At 38.1% G+C, this 19,195-nt stretch overlaps 3 protein-coding genes and 1 pseudogene across 7 annotated transcripts; 3 read left to right on the plus strand and 1 right to left on the minus strand.

The window, feature by feature from the left end:
* Window positions 1-2,096: 2,096 nt before the first annotated feature.
* On the plus strand, window positions 2,097-5,014 carry LOC103429023 (formate dehydrogenase, mitochondrial). Its single transcript, XM_008367163.3, has 6 exons — window positions 2,097-2,555; window positions 2,816-2,987; window positions 3,509-4,049; window positions 4,229-4,353; window positions 4,438-4,550; window positions 4,643-5,014. The coding sequence occupies exons 1-6, from the start codon at window positions 2,463-2,465 to the stop codon at window positions 4,754-4,756; spliced, it is 1,158 nt and encodes a 385-aa protein (XP_008365385.2). The 5' UTR covers window positions 2,097-2,462; the 3' UTR covers window positions 4,757-5,014.
* A 2,021-nt stretch (window positions 5,015-7,035) lies between these two features.
* Window positions 7,036-8,629, plus strand: LOC103442264 (uncharacterized protein At4g28440-like). 4 transcript variants are annotated; one of them, XM_008381035.4, is made up of 3 exons: window positions 7,036-7,278; window positions 7,713-7,951; window positions 8,095-8,629. In XM_008381035.4, exons 2-3 carry the CDS (start codon window positions 7,729-7,731, stop codon window positions 8,313-8,315), a joined length of 444 nt encoding a protein of 147 aa, XP_008379257.2. In that variant the 5' UTR covers window positions 7,036-7,278; window positions 7,713-7,728; the 3' UTR covers window positions 8,316-8,629. The 4 variants fall into 4 exon arrangements, with proteins under 4 accessions (XP_008379257.2, XP_008379260.2, XP_008379258.2 ...); XM_008381038.4 differs by having other exon boundaries at window positions 7,137-7,278; window positions 7,727-7,951; XM_008381036.4 differs by having other exon boundaries at window positions 7,189-7,404.
* Window positions 8,630-8,690: 61 nt separating this feature from the next.
* On the minus strand, window positions 8,691-12,337 carry LOC103442763 (photosystem I assembly factor PSA3, chloroplastic-like; annotated as a pseudogene).
* Window positions 12,338-13,333: 996 nt separating this feature from the next.
* On the plus strand, window positions 13,334-18,127 carry LOC103442263 (uncharacterized). 2 transcript variants are annotated; one of them, XM_008381034.4, is made up of 19 exons: window positions 13,355-13,752; window positions 14,104-14,141; window positions 14,227-14,249; window positions 14,529-14,635; window positions 14,730-14,781; window positions 14,859-14,943; window positions 15,113-15,203; window positions 15,381-15,419; window positions 15,526-15,593; window positions 15,712-15,774; window positions 16,058-16,113; window positions 16,195-16,268; window positions 16,349-16,441; window positions 16,529-16,630; window positions 16,729-16,809; window positions 16,908-16,999; window positions 17,132-17,147; window positions 17,469-17,579; window positions 17,680-18,127. In XM_008381034.4, exons 1-19 carry the CDS (start codon window positions 13,633-13,635, stop codon window positions 17,785-17,787), a joined length of 1,419 nt encoding a protein of 472 aa, XP_008379256.2. In that variant the 5' UTR covers window positions 13,355-13,632; the 3' UTR covers window positions 17,788-18,127. The 2 variants fall into 2 exon arrangements, 1 of the variants encoding a protein (XP_008379256.2); XR_011571072.1 differs by lacking the exon at window positions 17,132-17,147 and having other exon boundaries at window positions 13,334-13,752; window positions 17,451-17,579.
* Window positions 18,128-19,195: the final 1,068 nt, after the last annotated feature.

A 19,195-nucleotide genomic window follows, 5' to 3' on the forward strand; every position in this document is an offset into this window, starting at 1 on the left:
ATGTATCATCGGGTTTGTACCTTCATTGAATGTACTCTCTCTCTCTCTCTCTCTCTCTCTCTCTCTCTCTCTCTCTATATATATATATATATATATATATATATATATATATATAGTGTACTATATTTTTGTTCTCTAGTTTCATAAGTAATTTTTTTCTTTTTATTTATTTGCAGGAAAACATTCAACCAATACCTTTGGAAACCACTCCTCAACTGAATTTTTGAAATCCATCAACATCAAACATTCAACCAATACCTCTGGGAACCACTCTTGAATTGAATTTTTCAAATCCATCAACATCTTAGATCATGTTGTAATAGAATTTAGAGAATTTTTTTTTTTGGATCGACATCCTCTGAAGTGGAGAATATTCATCCTACTAGCTTTGTACAATTTTATTTTGATGAGTTTCATATCAAATAATTGTATTTTGTTGGATATTGACGACGAAGTGAATTGATATAATTTGTATATCCATATAAAGTTAGAATCATATGCAAATGGAAGATCAAGCTCGCATATTTTAATTACCATAAAAATTTGATTACACATATTTTGATTACCATAATCTCCAACTGGTTACAGATCCTATTTATGATAAAAACTCTTTACATGATCATACAATAGTAAAGATCCAAGTCATGGAAGTTTACAGAAAACAACGACTATGAAGGCGTAATCGACATTGGGGTTTTAAGTTTATGTTTATGTTTTTTAAATTGGAATTAGTAGAGTTTCCAAAAAATAAAAATAAAAAGGAATTAGTTGAGTCTGGAATTAGGGCTAGAATTACACGGTTAGCAATTGGGGGGGGGGGGTAGGTCTGGAATTAGGGTTTTCATAATAGGGAGAGTTCGTGAAGGAGATAAAGCTTTAAGCTTTAGCAGCTCCAGTTACGTGGGTTCATCACTTAGAGCCGAAAAACTGTTTGTATTCAAAAAGGTAAGTTTTAAGTTTTAATAAAATATTTAAAATGAAATGATATATATGGAAGTAAATGAGTAAAAGTAGGATTCTCTTTTCTATTAATTAAAGCAAAAATAAAAAATAAAAAAAGGTTTAACTAGAGTTAGTGTGGATTACACATGGCAAGCATTGGAATGGATGGTGAGCATATCCTATAGTTAGTGTGGGTGAGCAAAAATGCACCCTTAGTTTAGACCACTTTGTACTTGCCATGTGGTCCAATTAGTGGATGTCTCTTCCACGTAAGAATGCCTTTGGGCATTTTTTGACCAAATTGATGGAACTGGTCCTGTCCTTAACCCAGGATGAGGATCCTTATAAGCAGTTCATCTGGTTTATTCAAACTTAATTCAACGACTACAATTATTATAACTTTTAGAAGAACTTCCTGTTTAGAACAGTTGAATCAAAATTCAACAATCCGAATAAGTTGCTCAGGAGGATCTCTATCCTGAGCTCATGAGAGAATCTAGTTATCATGTGTACAGTGTACTACCCACCAAATTACGAATAGCATTTCACCACTTTGGCGTGACACAACCACCAAAGTTTTCCGGGCCCGCGGCTGAAAAGCCTCTGCAAAGTCACAAAGGCGATCGACAAATTGAATTTGGATAAGGTTACCCTACCATGAAGAAGGACTTTCTGCTGCTATGGGGCATCTCAACTAAATTATGCATTATTATGTAAAAATTTATGATAAAACGTGATGGAATAAGTTGATATTTTGCCATAAAATCAATTACGTACCACTCTCAACAAGCTATATCAGTTGTATATTGTGAACAATGCATACTGAGTAATGTGGAAGCACGTGGACTGTTGGACTCAGGACGCCGGTTAACTTGCTAGATATCATGAGGTAAGTTTGAGTTTCATCATAGCATCGATTGACAATATGGTCTGGTATGAAATTCACCCCCTCGAAACATGATAAATTAAATAGCATTACAGTAACATTCTCGAAGTTTAAATAAGGTTTTATAGCTACCCTCCACACTAAAAAGACCGAGTACATTTTAACTTATCATCTTAAGTGGTGGTAATGATCATCACCTTACTAATTATCATTATATGAGTCTAATTTAATCTATTTATTATAAACTCTTGTAACAGAATAAAATCGTAAGCATCACCAGCAATTAAGGGTGGTGAGCACAAATATTTCCAAAACAACATACCTTTCGGACAGTTGCCAACTTGCCAAGAGGAAAACGAGTAGTTTCCGACAAGTAGACTCTACACGTGCGTAGCATGCATACTAAAAACCAGAAAGATTAGGTCGAGTGGAGTTGGATGATGAAGAGAGTCACTGAGCTCTCGGTTCATTCGTTTATTATAAATAAATGGGCAGAAACCTTTTGGCTTTTGTGTTGCACACAACACAGAGCCTTCTCTTTTTAATTATTTCTCAGTTTTTAATAAATTTCAAAATATTTTAGTTTCAAGGTTCATCGGTTGGCAACCAATTAGCAGGAAATTTTTAAGAATCCATGGCGATGAAGCGTGTGCTTGTTTCTGCAGTTCGAGGTCTTGCTTCATCAGGAAGCTCAGCATCTTCAACAACTTTCACCAGGCACCTCCATGTAAGCCATTTCCATATATACTCACATAATTTAATTCAGCAATTAGTTAATTGTGATAATTAAGCTTGTTAAATTGCTGATCACCTTAAAAATGCCACCTTTAGCCTTATGGGGAAATAGGGAGTTCGACCTCAAGTGGATGGAGCGATTGCTATTAACCAACTGAGCTACAAGTCCCTCGTTTTTGGGTTTTCGTTTTAAAAAATAATAATAAACCAAATTTTGCGTTGTGTTAAATTGATGTGGTTTGGTATGAGCAGGCATCTGGTGGAAGCAAAAAGATAGTTGGGGTGTTTTACAAGGCCAAGGAGTATGCAGAATTGAACCCCAATTTTCTGGGTTGTGAGGAAAGGGCCTTGGGGATAAGGGACTGGCTGGAATCACAGGGCCACAAGTATATTGTCACTGATGACAAGGAAGGACCAAATTGTGGTTAGTTCATACAATTTCACTACCTTTCTATACATTTCATATATAATGTGTGTGTGTGTGTGTGTATAAGTATATATAATGTCCTAATGCATGTGCTTATGTGAGTATAAAATTAGCTTACTTATGCTATATTTAGTTTGTAGACGTGTGTTAGGCTAGTTGGTGAGGGCAGTGTCACTCGAGTTGGATCCCCCTTTCCTATAGATTAGAGTAGTTTAGAGTATCGCCTTGTCAAAAACTATAAACAAAAGGACACACTTGGCTTGAACAGATATGCCAAGATTAATGTGATCAATGAATGTTGTTAAAAACTTTTGACTCAGTTCTGCTAAATTTTGTCCTGCTAGCAGCATGTATATGGCGTCGAACTCGCCTAATTACTGACCGGTAACTTGTTAATTTGACAGGTTTTTCCGCCTTGAGATGAGTTTTCCTTGGGCTTATAAGTTGATTTTTCTTAAATTGTTCGTACTTTAAACTAATGGGAACTTTGTATGTCCCTTTTGGTGCTGTTTATTCAGAACTTGACAAACACATTGAAGATCTTCATGTTCTCATAACAACGCCCTTCCACCCGGCCTATGTCACGGCCGAAAGGATAAAAAAGGCCAAGAATTTGCAGCTGCTTCTAACAGCTGGAATTGGCTCTGATCACATTGATCTGAAAGCTGCTGCTGCTGCTGGATTAACCGTGGCAGAGGTCACGGGAAGCAATGTGGTTTCGGTTGCAGAAGATGAGCTCATGAGAATCCTCATTCTCGTCCGCAACTTCGTACCTGGGTATCAGCAGATTGTTAGTGGGGAATGGAATGTTGCAGGCATTGCCTACAGAGCTTATGATCTTGAAGGAAAGACGGTGGGGACGGTTGGTGCTGGACGTATTGGCAGGCTTTTGCTCCAAAGGTTGAAGCCTTTCAACTGCAATCTCCTCTATCATGATCGTGTCAAGATTGACTCCGAATTGGAGAAACAGACCGGGGCAAAGTTTGAGGAGGATCTGGATGCAATGCTTCCGAAATGTGACGTTATTGTTGTCAACACACCCCTAACTGAAAAAACAAGGTACTTAAGTCAAGGCTAATCTTCTGACTATTTTATTCCGTTTGATTGTTATTTATTTGTTTTGGTGGAGAGGACTAATCTTCTGAGTTTATTACTGTATAATTGTGTTTAGAAGCTTATCTACGACTGACAAACTGATAGGATCAATACAATTAACGGGTATTGATCTTGTGACTCAGAGGACTGTTTGACAAAGAAAGAATTGCAAAATGTAAGAAGGGAGTTCTGATTGTTAACAATGCTCGTGGGGCAATCATGGACACGCAGGCTGTTGTCGACGCTTGCTCCAGCGGACACATTGCAGGTAACTCATGAACTGGTCAATGTTAATCGAGTTAATTCTGTTGACTTTTGCCTAATCGTTTCATTTGATTCTATAATTCTCCAGGTTACAGTGGTGATGTTTGGAATCCACAACCAGCTCCAAAAGACCATCCATGGCGTTACATGCCAAACCATGCTATGACCCCTCATATATCCGGTACCACAATTGATGCGCAGGTATATTTTTGACGTTTACTATCTTATCCTTTACGCTCATGGTTTCACTTCATTTGTTCCCAGAACTGAAATCCATCATGTAATTTGTGCAGTTGCGTTATGCTGCTGGGACGAAGGATATGCTCGACAGGTACTTCAAGGGAGAAGAATTTCCGGCACAAAACTACATTGTCAAGGACGGTAAACTAGCAAGCCAATACCAGTAGTTCGGGTGCTTGTTATTAAGTCTTCTACTTTGTGTTCGCTTGCAGATGCTATGAGGCAGGTCCATATGAATAATGTAGCCAAAAGCCTTCGACTTTAGGGTCTGTGTGCTTTTATCTTCTTCGTTTTCACCGGTTGTATAGCCGTATAGGGCACCGGTTTGATCCGAGCATGCATCACCATGTCTCTGTGAGACTTGTAAGAGTTTATGCTGCCGGGAAACTTTCCCTTTCAATAATGAAAAGTTGTAACTTTAATTAGCGAGTTTGCTCAAAACCCGTAAGAAACTTGTTCAAATGTTTAAGAGTATCTTCGTACGAGGTTCTGCGTTCGATTCTCACTTTGGTGCTCAAACAGAAGCTTGAACTTGTGCAATAACAATACCAATACCAAAAGAAAAAGAAAAACTTGTTTATTCTTAAAAATAGATAAGTCAATCTGGACTAGACGTCCATTGTAAGAGTATCTTCGCCTACGCATCCTGAAATTGTTCCTCCTAATCCTGCACCGACTGAGTTTGTCGCCCCTAATTTCACTACGATGAACCCTAATTCTTTCAGTTCTTCGATTTCATCGATCATGATCCAGAATATCAGTTGTACGGTGCCTACAAAGCTGAAGCGTGACAATTATTGGGTCTGGAAGGCTCTCTTTGCTCCAATTTTCAGGCTACATGCTCATCGGCATTGTTGATGGTTCTGAGATATGTCCACCGCCTTATCTTCTTGATCAAACTGGTCGCAATACTGGAATTCCTAACCCTGCCTTTGAAGCTGGGTATGAAAAGGATCATAATATCCTTATTTGGCTTAATTCTACTCTCTCTATGAATAAATCATTTTGTTTACTGTTTGTGTGACCTCATCTTGTGATCTTTGGCTTATTCTTGAAAATCGATTTGAAGGTGTATCTGCTGCTCATATTCATCAAATCAAATCTCGTCTACATTCTGTACACAAAGGTGATCTCTCGATTTTTGAGTATCTGCAACGCATCAAAGGTTTTTAGATGCTTTAATGGTGGCTGGTTCTCTGATTTTTTATCATGATCTTATTGATGTCACTCTTAATGACTTATCTGATGAATATGAATCTTTTATTGACTATTATGCTGAGAATTTCATCAACTACTCTGGATGAACTGCATGGTATGTTGATCAACAAGGAATTGTTCATGAATCGCAAAAAGAAATGAGCTGTCTCTTCCGCTCAAGAACCTTTCCAGGCCTTTGATGCTCAATTTCAGGGTCATTTCCTTCCTACACCACAATACTATTCCTTCCCCAAAAGTTTATTCTGCTCAGTTTCATGCTCCTTCCAAATTTCAAAACAATTGTGGTAAATGATCATTTCAGCGTAACGGTCATGGTAATTACTCCAAGAACTTCTGTTAGATCCCACATCGCCTAGGGGAGTGGATCCTCTATGCCTTATATGTACATGCTCACCTCTATATAGCACAAGGCTTTTTCGAAGCTCACTGGCTTCGGGTTCCATCGGAACTCCGAAGTTAAGCGAGTTCGCGCGATAGCAATCCCAGAGACAATATCATGCTACATCGGAATTTAGCCTGGGATGTGGTGAAGCCCGAGTCGAGATGTGACAACTTCAACAATTCTCCTTACATCAAGGTTTGTGGTTTAAGAAAGGCTTTTTACATCTCATGTCTTTTTTAGACGCTGATTGGGTCGTCTGCATCTTTGACAAAAGATCTACAAGTGGTTATTGTGTGTATTTGGGTAATAACTTGATTAGCTAGAGTGCAAAGAAGCAACACACTGTTGCTCGATCCTCCACGGAAGCTGAATATCGTTCTGTCACCCACACTGCTGCAGAATTGACATGGATCTGCAAAATCTTTAATGATATCACCTTCCCACTTAGACAGGTTCCTCAACTGTGGTGTGACAATGTCTTGGCAATCTCTTTGGCATCTAATCATGTGTTTCATGCTCGTATGAAACACGTGGAAATTGATTATCATTATATCAGAGAATTTGTCTTAGCCAATTTGATTCGAAATCCATATGTTAGTACTCAACATCAAATTGCAGATATTCACACCAAGGCACTTTCCAAGGCCAAATTCAAGTTGTTACAGTCCAAGCTATCTCTCGGGTCTCTTTCGTTTAGCTTGAGGGAGGGTAAAGGGACACCTCGTACTTAGATATTTTCTGTTTGTTGTGACAATTGTAAATTGGTTACAACTATTTTGTAACTAATCACTGTGTTAGTAGTTAATCTAGCAAAGTGTATATAAACACAGTTGTAATTACTTCCTCATTAAGAAATGAAATACATAAAGCATTCGTTCTATCGAATTGATCATGACGACGTGTACCAACAAGATTTGTTCATGAAAAAGTGGAAGATCAAACGGCCGTTGGTCCAGTAACCTGTCGTTTCAAAAGGCGATTTCGACGGTCATCAAATACCTCCACCACACGCTTACTCTCACTACTGTAAAAAACCAAAAACAGATTAATCTCTCTCTCTCTCTCTCTCTCTCTCTCTCTCTCTAAACGGTAATCCCAAAACTGAATCCTGTCTACAATTTCTTCATTGTCTAGTATTAAGGATTCTGAGTTGTTGTTTCAAGGATCAGATATTGTTTTTGAGAACCAAAAAACCATCTGAAAAGAGAAAGAAAGGTTCCTGCTTTTTGCTTTTTTAGCTGCTGATATGTGTGTGTGTGTATTTAATTTCTGTTTTGTTTTCATCAAGTGCGTGACTAATCGTGTAATTTGTGACTAATTACAAAGATAAATGTTGCATCTTTATGAACATTTGTGACTCATTGAATTCGTGACGTTTTGTTCTTTCAGATGTTATGAAACTTTCTTGTATCTTGTGGCAAATGTGGTTAAATTCGAGTACTAGATTCATGTTTGTATTTGGTTAAGATTTTTTGAGGTTGTTTCGGATTGTTGACGTGTTTCTCCTTGTTGGGTAATGTTAGAGTTTTTTTGTTAGAAATGGCGGAAACAAAACCGGCAAAGAGGAAACCTGTATTCAAGAAGGTTGATCAGCTGAAACCGGACACCAAGGGGCACACCTTGGTTGTGAAGGTTGTTAGTGTGAAGATGGTATTGCAGAAGGCCCGTCCTGATGGAATCCGAGTTCGTCAGATGAGGATCGCCGAATGCTTGGTCGGAGATGAAACCGGAACCATCGTTTTCACTGCCAGAAATGACCAAGGTAGTGTCTTTTATAAGACATTGATCTTGATCTTGTTCTTGGTCTTCTGTCGACGACATGTTTTACTTTCGTTGTTGTTGTTGGGTTGCACAGATTTTAGATGAGTTTTGTTCTTACTATGTCTTGGCCTTTCTTATGGACAGTTGATTTGATGACAACTGGTGCCACGGTGATTCTGCGCAACGCGAAAATAGACATGTTCAAGGGTTCTATGAGGCTTGCTGTGGACAAATGGGGTCGAGTTGAAGTAACCGAACCCGCCAGCTTCTCTGTTAAGGAAGATAACAACTTGTCACTGGTGGAATATGAGCTGATTAATGTTAATGAACTGGCTAATCCTGGTGCCAGTCAAGTGGTTTGTTGAAAAGCGACCTTCGCTAGCGTGTTTCACATCCCTGCTCAGTTCTTAGAAACGGGTTTCAATCAGTATAAAGATATGTAGTTTTTCTCAGTGCCTGCCTAAGAAAATTTCTTGTTTAGCAGATGTCGCGGAGCTATTTCTACGGGAGTCTACTTGTACGAGGGGCGCCATTGCAACTCTGGCCTGCTGCACAGCCGGTAACTCCAGTCAAATAGTGTGTAAAAGGAACTTGCTTGCTTTTCTTTGATTTGTATTAGGCTATGAGCTGTTGCTGTAATGAGATTATCATATTGTATGCAAGTGGAGTTTCTGCCCTATGTGTTTTTCGTCGTGGAATTTTCTCTTCTATCCCCTACCAACAAAAGTATGCAGTTGGATGGCTAATCTTCGGTTGATTAGTTGTTTCATAAACTTACACTATCATTCAAACTTTGAAACAAAAACTGCGAATCCATGCTTACAAGTAACGAGTGAGGAGAAGCACTTCGATCAAGTGTCTCTATCTCGGTTTTGTTGAAGGAACTGGAGGTCCTTCATCTGCATTTGAACAGCTTCTTTTGACAGGGGCTTTGGCTCTCGAACACTGCCGTCAGTACTGCCTTCGGCTACTTTCTGTGCCTTTCGTTAATGATAACGGATGGATAAACAGCCCTAAGCATTACATTTAGAAGTCTCTCATCTTCTTCTTCTATCGGATCCTTCTCAAAGCAACAGAGGTAAATCCCTTCAAGGGCTTTCTCAACCCGAATCTCCATTGGGATAGTCGGCGTAGGCGCCTTTAGTTTCGCCCATCTCTGCATTTTTCATACATCGTTTTTAGTTAGAACCATGAACAAAATTTCAGCCACGCACAAGAAGTAAATGATCAAAAACTTCGGACCAACCAAACCAACCTCTTTTGCCTCGTTGATCAAGGAAATGAAATTCTGCTCTTCGAATTCGCTATCATTTGAAACACGCAGCCTCGCCGCCCCTTCTAAATCTCCTCGGATTTCAGAAGACCGGCACCAATGGCTGCTACCCAACAGCACATTAGAACATACAGAGGATCCCCTGCCTACACAAAACAACAAAATCCAACTCAAAACTCATCCGTTTTTCCAAATTCCTTCTCAAAAGGTACCTCCGTAAAATGTGCTTTTTGCCAACCCAAAGCACTCGCAGAAAACTTGGGAGTGCTTATGGGTCAAGAAGAGCATTTTTACAGAAGTATTGGCAAGTGTTTATTCATGAGACACTGTTTTGCTAGGATAGCACCAAACAAATTGGAACCAACTCAAGCTAATCCATAGGAAATATATCAAATGAAATGCAAGAACAAAATATAAAAGACACCAAGATTTAACGAGGTTCCTCAACAGTCAGTGTAACTGGAGTACGTCCTCGGAGCAGTAGGAGCTCACCCAATAATCTATTATCAACCAAATGTGAGTTTACAAAGTTTTGGTAAGCTCACAACTTACAAGTCGTGACACCTTTTAGAAGACCTTTTTTCACAAGCCCTTGTAGAGCTTTCTCACCGGCATGACCTAATCTCATATGCCACAGTCTAGTAGTATCTGAATCAGATGTGCCCATATTTTCTGAGACTACAGACGCTTCACCCGTCACGGTGCTTCCTTGCAATAGATACAAATGACCACATCGAGAAGCTTTCATCACAACAAGTGCACCATAAGTAGCTTTCAATGTCTGCCCATCTGAATAAAACATGAAACCCTTGGAGTCTAAAATGCCCAAAGAAATAAGATTTTTCTTTAAATTCGGTACATACCGAACACCTATTAACTCTTTAACCATGCCATCAAGCAACTACAAATGAACTGTACCAATCCCTTTTGTTGTACAAGGATTGTCATGTCCCATGAACACAACACCACCATCAAACTCTTTCAAGCTTGAAAACTAATCCTTGTGAGGAGTCATATGATGAGTACAACCCGTATCCAACGCCCGCTTAGTAGCACAATCAAATGATGAGGAAGTGGTTAAAGCAAAATAAAAAAAGTCTGTTTCAACCTCAGCAACATTGGCTTCAGAACCTTCTTTTTCTTTGGTCTTCAGTCTAGGACAATCTTTCTTCCAATGACCCTTATTACGACAAAAGACACATTCATCTATTTCCAAGGTTTTTCTACCTTTAGAGTTTCCTCTAAGTCGAGAGTGTGATTTTTTCCTACTAGAAGATGATCTCATCTCCGATGATCTACCTCTAACAAATAAAGCTTCAGAGGTACTATCATGATTTTTATCTCTATGCCTCATTTCATAATTCACCAAGACATTTGACACATCTTCAAATTTCACAGTTTCTTTACCATGCATAATAGTGGTAACAAAATGCTCATAAGAGTCCGGCAAGGAATTCAACAATATTAAGGCTTTATCTTCATCATTAATATCCTCATCTAAATTTAATAAGTCGGCAATCAACTTATTAAAAGTATCAAGGTGTCTAATCATTTTTGCACATTCTTTGTATTGGAAGCGGTAGAGCTTTTTCTTCAAGTGTAGCCGGTTCTTTGCACTCTTCGTCATATACTTGTCTTCCAATTTTTGCCACAACACACTTACTAATGTCTCCCGCATCACAAAATACTTCTGAGTTTTTGCAAGGCACAACCGAATTGAAGAGCAAACCCACAAATTTAATTTCTCCCATTCCAGCTTCGACATAGCTTCCGACTTCTCTCCCAAAGCGGCAAGTAGATATTGTTGAGCCAACACATCTTTGACCTCACATTGCCACATCCTGAAGTTGTTTGTGCCATCAAATTTTTTCACTTCGAACTTTGCATTTTGCACCGTAGTTCTTGCAAACCCGAAGCTTCTTCCAAAAGGATTCTCATCTTACCCATCTGACATCTTTGGCAACTATACAGTACCCAAGAGCAACTAGTGCTCTTATACCAATTGTTGTGCTAGAATAGCACCAAACCAATTGGAACCAACTCAAACTAACCCACAGGAAATATATCAAATGGAATGCAAGAACAAAATATAAAAGACATCAAGATTTTAACGAGGCTCCTCAACAGTCAGTATAACTGGAGTACGTCCTCGGAGCAGTAGGAACTCACCCAATAATCCACTATCAACCAAATAGGAGTTTACAAAGTTTTGACAAGCTCACAAAACAAAACCCCAATACAACCAATAAAGTTCAAAACTATTACAACAACAAAGAGGAGCCCTCTTCCAATGGCGATGCGGCACCCCTTCTTCTCTGCTCTGATGCTCTGCTGCTCTCTGCAACTGCAATCAGAAAATGCTCTCTGTTTTCTACTTCTTTTTCAACTCTCCCTCGGTTTCTCTCTTTACCAAAGGCAGCACAAAAACCGAATTCTCTACCTTTGAAAAAAGCCAAAGCAAAAGGAATAATCATTCCTCAACAGACATCATCATTTTCTTTTCACCAAAGACACATGATGTTGTCCACCTTCCTTTTGTTTATATTATTGATTGTTTATTAGCCGAAAGTTGGCCACTTTGCCACTAATTCAACAGACATTTCCTAGTGCTTTTCTGGTAAACACTTGCACTTTTATTAAAAAATTTGATGTGAGCAAAAGTACCTTTTAAATAAGCATTTCTAAACAGGCGCTAAAGATTTGATCTTTACCCGGCCTCGTCGAACTTGGAACTCATAAAAAGCTCTAGAATCATCAGTAGTGCACTTCTTCCCCACCCGCCTCCGAAACTCTACGAAATCAACCGAGGCTGCCTTCGTCGCTGAGAATCCTCGCTATCAACCCGACAACTGGGAGGGAGCCGATGACCTTGCTAGCGAAGCTGGGGATGGAATTTGGATTGTCCATGTAAGCTTTAACAGAGAAGAATCCACTTGAGCTTGGAGCTTTGGAATTCTTGTGTCTCGTGGGGTCCCCATAGATTTGGCCGAGGTATAGCAGAGAAGGCGAAATGGGGTGGTCGGAAGGGTTGCTGAGGTGGTGGTTTACAGCGGTGGAGAGCTGGGGAGTGAAGTTGGATTTGATTGAAAAGGAAGTGGATGACACAACCACCATGGTTGCAGAAATGGAAGTTAATCTCGTTGGTGCTGGATCACCCTCTCGTTTATATACGTTATCTTATCCGATAATTTGAGTGCGGCCCATTAAGAAGTATGGTTTGAGCCCATGGAAAAGGCCCATCAGTCTCATCTTTCTTCATATCTAAGATTGGGCCAAGCTGAATAGTTTCACTAGAGATGGCCAACCATTCAATGTTTAAAATATCCACAAAATTAATGATATTTTTTTTTTGAAATATTCAAAAATTAAAGAAATCAATGAATATTGAAGATTCTTACCGATTCATTACATAAATTTTGTTGACAAATTTCAAACATTTGATTTTTTATTGAGAAATTTTTCTCTAATTTCGACTAAATCCGAATGAGTTGATATGCCTTCCACATTACAAATTTTCATATTTTCCGTCTAAAGCAATTGATATTGTTATTGATATCAATACATCTATCAGTATTTCTGTAAATTTGTATATCAATATTACCACCTATATAAATATTTTAAACATCACTAAACGCATCGCTCTCTAATTTCAACCGACACCGTCGGAGTTTGTTGTACAGTTCGACGAAATCTTTCTATTTATAATCAAGTTAGTGGATTAACAACCAACTGTCACCCACCACAACTCACTTCATATTTCAATCCATGTAAATTGCTCTCTCAGTGAATTCGAGTACCCACCTCAATGATTCACCGCAAACCAAACTAGTCCTAGAATTAAAAATTAAAGAAAAAAAAAACAAAAAACATTCTTTCTTTCTTTCTTTTTTTTTCGAAAACAAAATACATACTTCGTACTGGTTTGGTACTGAAGCTTCTTTTATAAAATGTAGGTATAAAAAAAAAACTGAGCTCAAAAAGGTGATTGATAAACCCTTAAAAAAACTTATTTTCACAGTTTTTAATAAATACAAAAAAACTAAAAACGTGAAACAGTAAAAATAAATTTATTCTCATAACAAAGTAGAATCAGCCTCTCTTTTTTTAACTGAAATACCAAACCAGGCCCTTAATCCCACATTAATAAACAAGTGTGAGGATTTTGCGGCACCACACACCCTCCCACCTGGCCTCTCCCGCCGACCCTCGCCCTGTTCCCTTCTCGTTTTTGTCTCTCCATATCCCTGTCCTAATTTCTCGGAATTTAAGTTTGTAATTATCTCGTCTTTATCGCTAATCGGATGTGATTAACTGTAAAGTACGTTTCTTTCTTCTATCTCCGACCTTATTTCTCTGCTTACGCACCGATTTCTCTGTGTCTGCGAAATCCATCACTGCTACTGCAAGCCATGGGGGCGTACAACAACGACCGTGTTTTTTCGCCGATATACAGCTTCGCCTCCTCTCAAGACGTCCGTCTCTCGAAGCACGTGCACGACAGTGTCCATGGCAACATTTACCTCGACGCGGTAACTCTCTCTGATGCCCCATTGAGTTTTTTACTGGGCTTTTTGCTAGTAATTTTTGTACCTTTTTTGGCGCATGCAGTTGTATTTTCGTTTACAACTAATGGGTTTTTGATTTTTTGACTTGTAAATTGAAAAAGAGTAATTTTTGTTTGCCATTGTTGTTAAAGTTTTGAAATTTATGAATGGCCAAGTGTTTTTTACCGTGTTTTGTATGGAAAATGGGTAATTGTTTACTGTTTTTTGAGTTATGGATGGAAAAGGGGTAATTTTGATGGCATTGACGCATTGTTGTTAAAGTTTTGAAATTTATGTTGAATGAAGTGTTTTTACGGTGTTTTTTTATGGTTGCAGCTTTCGTTGAAGTTTATCGATACCGAGGAGTTTCAGAGGTAAGTTGGAATTTGTGTAGTACTAAGTCGAATGAAATATGTGTTTGTTGTTTGCTGTGAATTTAATGATTTCATGGCATTTCAGGCTTCGGGAGTTGAAGCAACTCGGTGAGTTTTATGCACTTCGTTCGATTATAGTGTATTCTTTAACAATGAATTTAAACCTTTTCATTGTAAAACATTGAAGTAGTTGGTATCTGTGGACAGTTTTTGCAATCCAAGGTTTCATTTTAGTTTTTGCTTAAGATGGACGATTCAATGTGGATGTGGCTTCAGAATTTTTTGATTAGAATATGATATGTTTTAATTGTTCTCGTATCGAGTAACGTTTTGGAGTGTTGGCATTGTGTAATTGAAGTTCTGTATGTCATTGTGTCGACGTTTCAGGAATGACACACATGGTTTATCCAGGGGCCACACATTCCAGGTTTGAGCATTCGCTTGGTGTCTATTGGCTTGCTGGTGAAGCTGCACAGAGGCTTAAAATTTACCAGGTAGAAATCTGTAGTCTAATATGTTTGAGGACCGGTAAATACATATAATGTCAAAAGTTTTCGAAAATTTTCATTTATGCTTGCATCTTTACAGGGTTCGGAGCTGGATATTGACCGATTTGATATCCAGACAGTAAAAATTGCAGGTGATTATATTTTTTTCTAACGTATTGTGCCTTTGTTGTGTCATCTGATAATTCTGTTTTTTTCTTTTAATTTATAGGACTTCTGCATGATGTTGGCCATGGGCCCTTCAGTCACTTGTTTGAACGTGAGTTTCTTCCCCAGGTTCGGAGTGGTTTCCATTGGTATGTTTTACATCCTTTTACACTTTCTTTTATGGTTGAATGCCCTCTCTATGAGATTTTGTTTCCTATCACAAAAAGAGTTGGAAGAAAAAGAAAAAAAAACCTACACATGAAACGTATGCTTTAGAAGTTTCTGTCTCCTTGATATGGTGAAAATTCTGTGTATTAGGTCACATGAACATATGTCAGCGAAGATGGTTGACCACATTGTTAATCAGCATCATATTGATATCGACTCTGAGATGGTTAAAAGAGTTAAGGTTAGTAATCTATTGCCCGATAGGACTTATTACGGATGCATCATATTATTTGAAGTTCTCTCTCTAGCCAGCTCCAGACTTTATTACACAATAAACTTTAAACCGTACTCGAGTTCTGGCAAGATATAAATTAGGTTTTCTGTTCCCATGGTTGATAATTTTTTTCCCGGTTGGCAGGAGATGATACTGGCCAGCTCAGAATTTGCAGTGCCTAAGGTAAGATTCTTCAAAATCAGCATTAGTATAATATTTATGTATTTTAGATTTGGTTGTCATTTTATTTGATCCGACCTTTCTCTATGTTCTTTTAAACTTTTATTAGAGCTCAAGGGAGAAGCCTTTTTTGTATGAAATTGTTGCAAATGGCCGTAATGGAATTGATGTGGACAAGTAAGTGAGACTCAAGGATTTTTTGCTGTGGTATTACTCATTCGTACTTCATTTTAATGCATGTTTATGTAACTTTCATACTGGAATCTAATGCTATGGAGATGTTTATCATTAATAGGTTTGATTATATTCTTCGTGACTGCCGCAATTGTGGGCTGGGATTGAACTTTGAGTATCAAAGGTTTCTTTCTGATCTTAAAGTTCACTTTGATGCATCTTATTATTCTTTATTTTTTTTAAAGAAACAATAGCATTTTTTTTTTAAATAATAGAAGGAAGTACAAGCGGATAAGAAATCCACCAACTAGAAACTAGCTAAGACCTTTCAGGTAGGACTACTTTACTAGCAACAACTAAGCTGAAACAAATTCGTTTTACGGCTGCTTATCAAGTGAAGGGAAGATGAATACATGGGTGATTATTGGTGATCTGTTCTATCATCATATATTTTCCCCCTCTTGCAGATTAATGGAGACAATGCGGGTTCTGGATGATGAAATATGCTATCGTGCCAAAGATTGTTAGTATTTTGTCAAATTCATTTATCAGATTAGTTTTGTATTTTGGGTTTCTACATGCTAATGGTTGCCTAAATTTCTAGATCTTACCGTCCACAAGTTATTTGCTACCCGTGCTGATTTGTATCGAACAGTTTATACACATCCGAAAGTAAAGGTATAGACTAAATAGTTTCTTGAGCATCCCCAGCACAGATGAGTTCAGTGTTTGAATCTGACAAAAAACTACTTTTGCAGGCCATAGAGCTTATGGTGGTTGATGCTTTAGTGAAAGCAAATGATTTTCTTGACATTGCGTCACGCATTGAGGATCCCTCTCAATACTGGAAGGTATCAGGAGCATTTTACTACATTTTATTTCGTTTTTATTATTGCCCTGATTCTTAGAATGCTATGCTTGAAATGATTCAAATGCAGTTAGATGACACCATAATTAGAACTATTGAGACAGCTCCAAACGAAGAACTAAAGGAAGCTAGGGACTTAATCCTACGCATTAGGAGGAGAAATCTTTATCAGGTAAGTTTTTGCTGGTCACTACTTTTCTGAACTCCGTGAATAATCTGAGAAAGTTTACTTATGGGTCTCTATTGTGGTTTGATAATGTTTGGTGGCAGTTTTGCAACGAGTATTCTTTACCCAAGGAAAAAATGGAGCATTTCAAAAATGTCACCGCTCAAGATATTGTTTGTTCTCAGGTTGTGACAACCAGTCCTTTCCATTTCAGTGCATGCGTGTAAGTCTCTTCATTGCTAAAAATTATCTCACTACTAACGCCATGTTACTTTTTTCACAGAAAAATGGAGGAGTGACATTGAAAGAGGAGGATGTCACTGTTAGCAATGTCAGGATTGATTTGACTCGTGGGAGACATAATCCTCTTGAAAGGTGAGGATGCTCTCCTTTTTTTGGTTCGATGAGAATGTCCTTTAAAAGGCCATTGGTTCTATATTTCGGTGCAACTGTTATTAAGCATCAAATGACCCTTTTTTCTCTTATTAATGCATGTACCTCTTCCAGTATCAGCTTTTTCCAGGTACGTCTCTTAAACCCATGCAGTAGTCTTTTGTATCTAAACCTTTTATATGGATACATAATTCAGATGAAATAGTCATTAATTTTGATATCGGAGAGCCGATAGAAATGAAAGGAAAAGAGAAACAATTTGAGACTCGTTGAAAATGAAAGGAATGTAGACTATTTCAGACTTGTGGAATTGAAACTTGTTAAATGACACATCTTTACCGAGTCAGGAAGAACCAAAATTTGTGTAGGATGCAGATAGGTGAAGATTCAGTTCTTTTCTATGGTTGCTTTTTGGTGCGTCACTGAAAACAAGTTTGCTGTATCTGTTCAGGATTACAATAGTCATGAAAAATTCACCATAAGCGATGATCGTATTAGTCACTTGCTGCCGACATCATATCAAGATATGATAGTGCGTGTGTACTCCAAAAAGCCTGAGCTGGTCTGTCAAATTAAACATTACCACAGTTTGATCACTGGTTTTATCTTCTCCCTTACCGTCTTTGACTAAACATATTCATATTCTCCAACACAATGTACAGGTCGGAGCAATCTCTGAGGCTTTTGAGAACTTTCAGCTAAAAACATACGGGATCAAGGCACAGATACATGCAACACCAGAGAAAAAGAAGCGTCGTATCTTAGCATGATGGAGGCGCCGCCATTTATATGATTACGCCGTTATCTAGTAAGCCGGAATTCAGACTTGGATCACTTTGGATATTTTTTGTATAGGTATGGCCGTTATCAATTAGTCGACTGGGAATATACCACACTACAAGGTGCAACTTTTGTATACTATTCACTTATATCAGTGAAACGGCCTCAGCTGTAAGCTCCTAAAAGGTGTTAGGTCTAAGTTCTCTTTCTTTTGGACAAATGTGTTGATGGTCGGCATGAAGTGTATTTATAATCTTATAATTATATCTTTCTGAAGTATTTATGTCACGGGAATGATTTAGGGTCTGTTTGGGACCTCTTATGTTAGAAGCACTTTTGTTCGTAAGTGTTTTTGTTAGAAGTGCTTTTATTTTGGTGCTTCTAGCAATCATAGTTAGAAAACGCTTATAGCCCCTATAGAGGCATTTCCAAACAGCATTGGCAAGTAGTCCTTTACCACAATAGTGGAAGGGTGTTGAACTCTTGCATGACGGTGTGGATTCAAACTCCGTCGATGGCTAATCTAACAAAATTTATCGTTTGACCAAAAAAAAAGGATGGTGCTATCCACACATCTATTTTTATCTCTCACACACCGTTCTCAATTTTTGACCGTCGGATTGAATGAACTGAAGAAGATCAATGGTCAAAGTTTAACAAGGGTGTGTGGAAGGTAAAAAGGGGTGTGTGAATAGCACTACCTAAAAAAGAAAATTAATGAAAATGACTTGAAAACTTTGAGTTTTAACGATAAAAACAAAATAAAGGGTAAAGTGAATAGTATCAGGATTAACTTTATAGTGTTAAAATATGATTTTTCATTAAAAAAAAAAAAACAAATTCCCGCCGTTGTTTAAATGCAGAGAAAAATCTGAACATTTTAGGGTTGGGATGGAACCTTTCGTCGGCAGGGTGCTTGAATATCACGGGCCTTTTCTCTTATTATCTTAAGAAGTCTGTCTCCTCCCGTGAACCCCTTGACCGACTAAAATACCAGTCTCTGCTGCTTTTGTTGCCCAATTAAGTCAAAAAGTGAAGACTGTCACATGTTTTGTGTTGATGTTCATGGAAAAGGTTAACTCTGAATTACTGTTTTGTTTTCATTGAGCCAAAGATAAGGTCTTTTCACCGGGTAATCTGCTACTACTCTACTTTTTTTTAACAGATATGCCCTGATAACCCAATTTTTTTGGTTATCAAGGCCCGGTTATCTGCTACTATTATCCTGAAGAAAGTTAATAAAGTTTAAGAATTCTTCGTTGAGTGCATGGTTGTCTTACTAGGGAAGATATTTGGTAGGGTAGCTCTCATACTGAATGAGACTGTGTGAAGTTGGATGAGACCAACATAATAGATACTTTACAAATAACGTGGTTAGACATTTCTACTACCAAGCAT

Source organism: Malus domestica, chromosome 09 (assembly GCF_042453785.1).
Source record: "Malus domestica chromosome 09, GDT2T_hap1".
Classification (NCBI taxonomy): Eukaryota; Viridiplantae; Streptophyta; class Magnoliopsida; order Rosales; family Rosaceae; genus Malus; species Malus domestica.

Bases quoted from the DNA above. Each gene is read 5' to 3' on its own strand.
- LOC103429023 (XM_008367163.3), top strand. From the start codon at position 2,463: ATGGCGATGAAGCGTGTGCTTGTTTCTGCAGTTCGAGGTCTTGCTTCA. The intron at 4,354-4,437 runs GTAACTCATGAA...ATAATTCTCCAG, and splicing joins CTCCAGCGGACACATTGCAG to GTTACAGTGGTGATGTTTGG. The intron at 4,551-4,642 runs GTATATTTTTGA...TAATTTGTGCAG, and splicing joins GTACCACAATTGATGCGCAG to TTGCGTTATGCTGCTGGGAC.
- LOC103442264 (XM_008381035.4), top strand. From the start codon at position 7,729: ATGGCGGAAACAAAACCGGCAAAGAGGAAACCTGTATTCAAGAAGGTT. The intron at 7,952-8,094 runs GTAGTGTCTTTT...TCTTATGGACAG, and splicing joins CACTGCCAGAAATGACCAAG to TTGATTTGATGACAACTGGT.
- LOC103442263 (XM_008381034.4), top strand. From the start codon at position 13,633: ATGGGGGCGTACAACAACGACCGTGTTTTTTCGCCGATATACAGCTTC. The intron at 14,636-14,729 runs GTAGAAATCTGT...GCATCTTTACAG, and splicing joins AGAGGCTTAAAATTTACCAG to GGTTCGGAGCTGGATATTGA. The intron at 15,775-16,057 runs GTTTCTTTCTGA...CCCCTCTTGCAG, and splicing joins TTGAACTTTGAGTATCAAAG to ATTAATGGAGACAATGCGGG.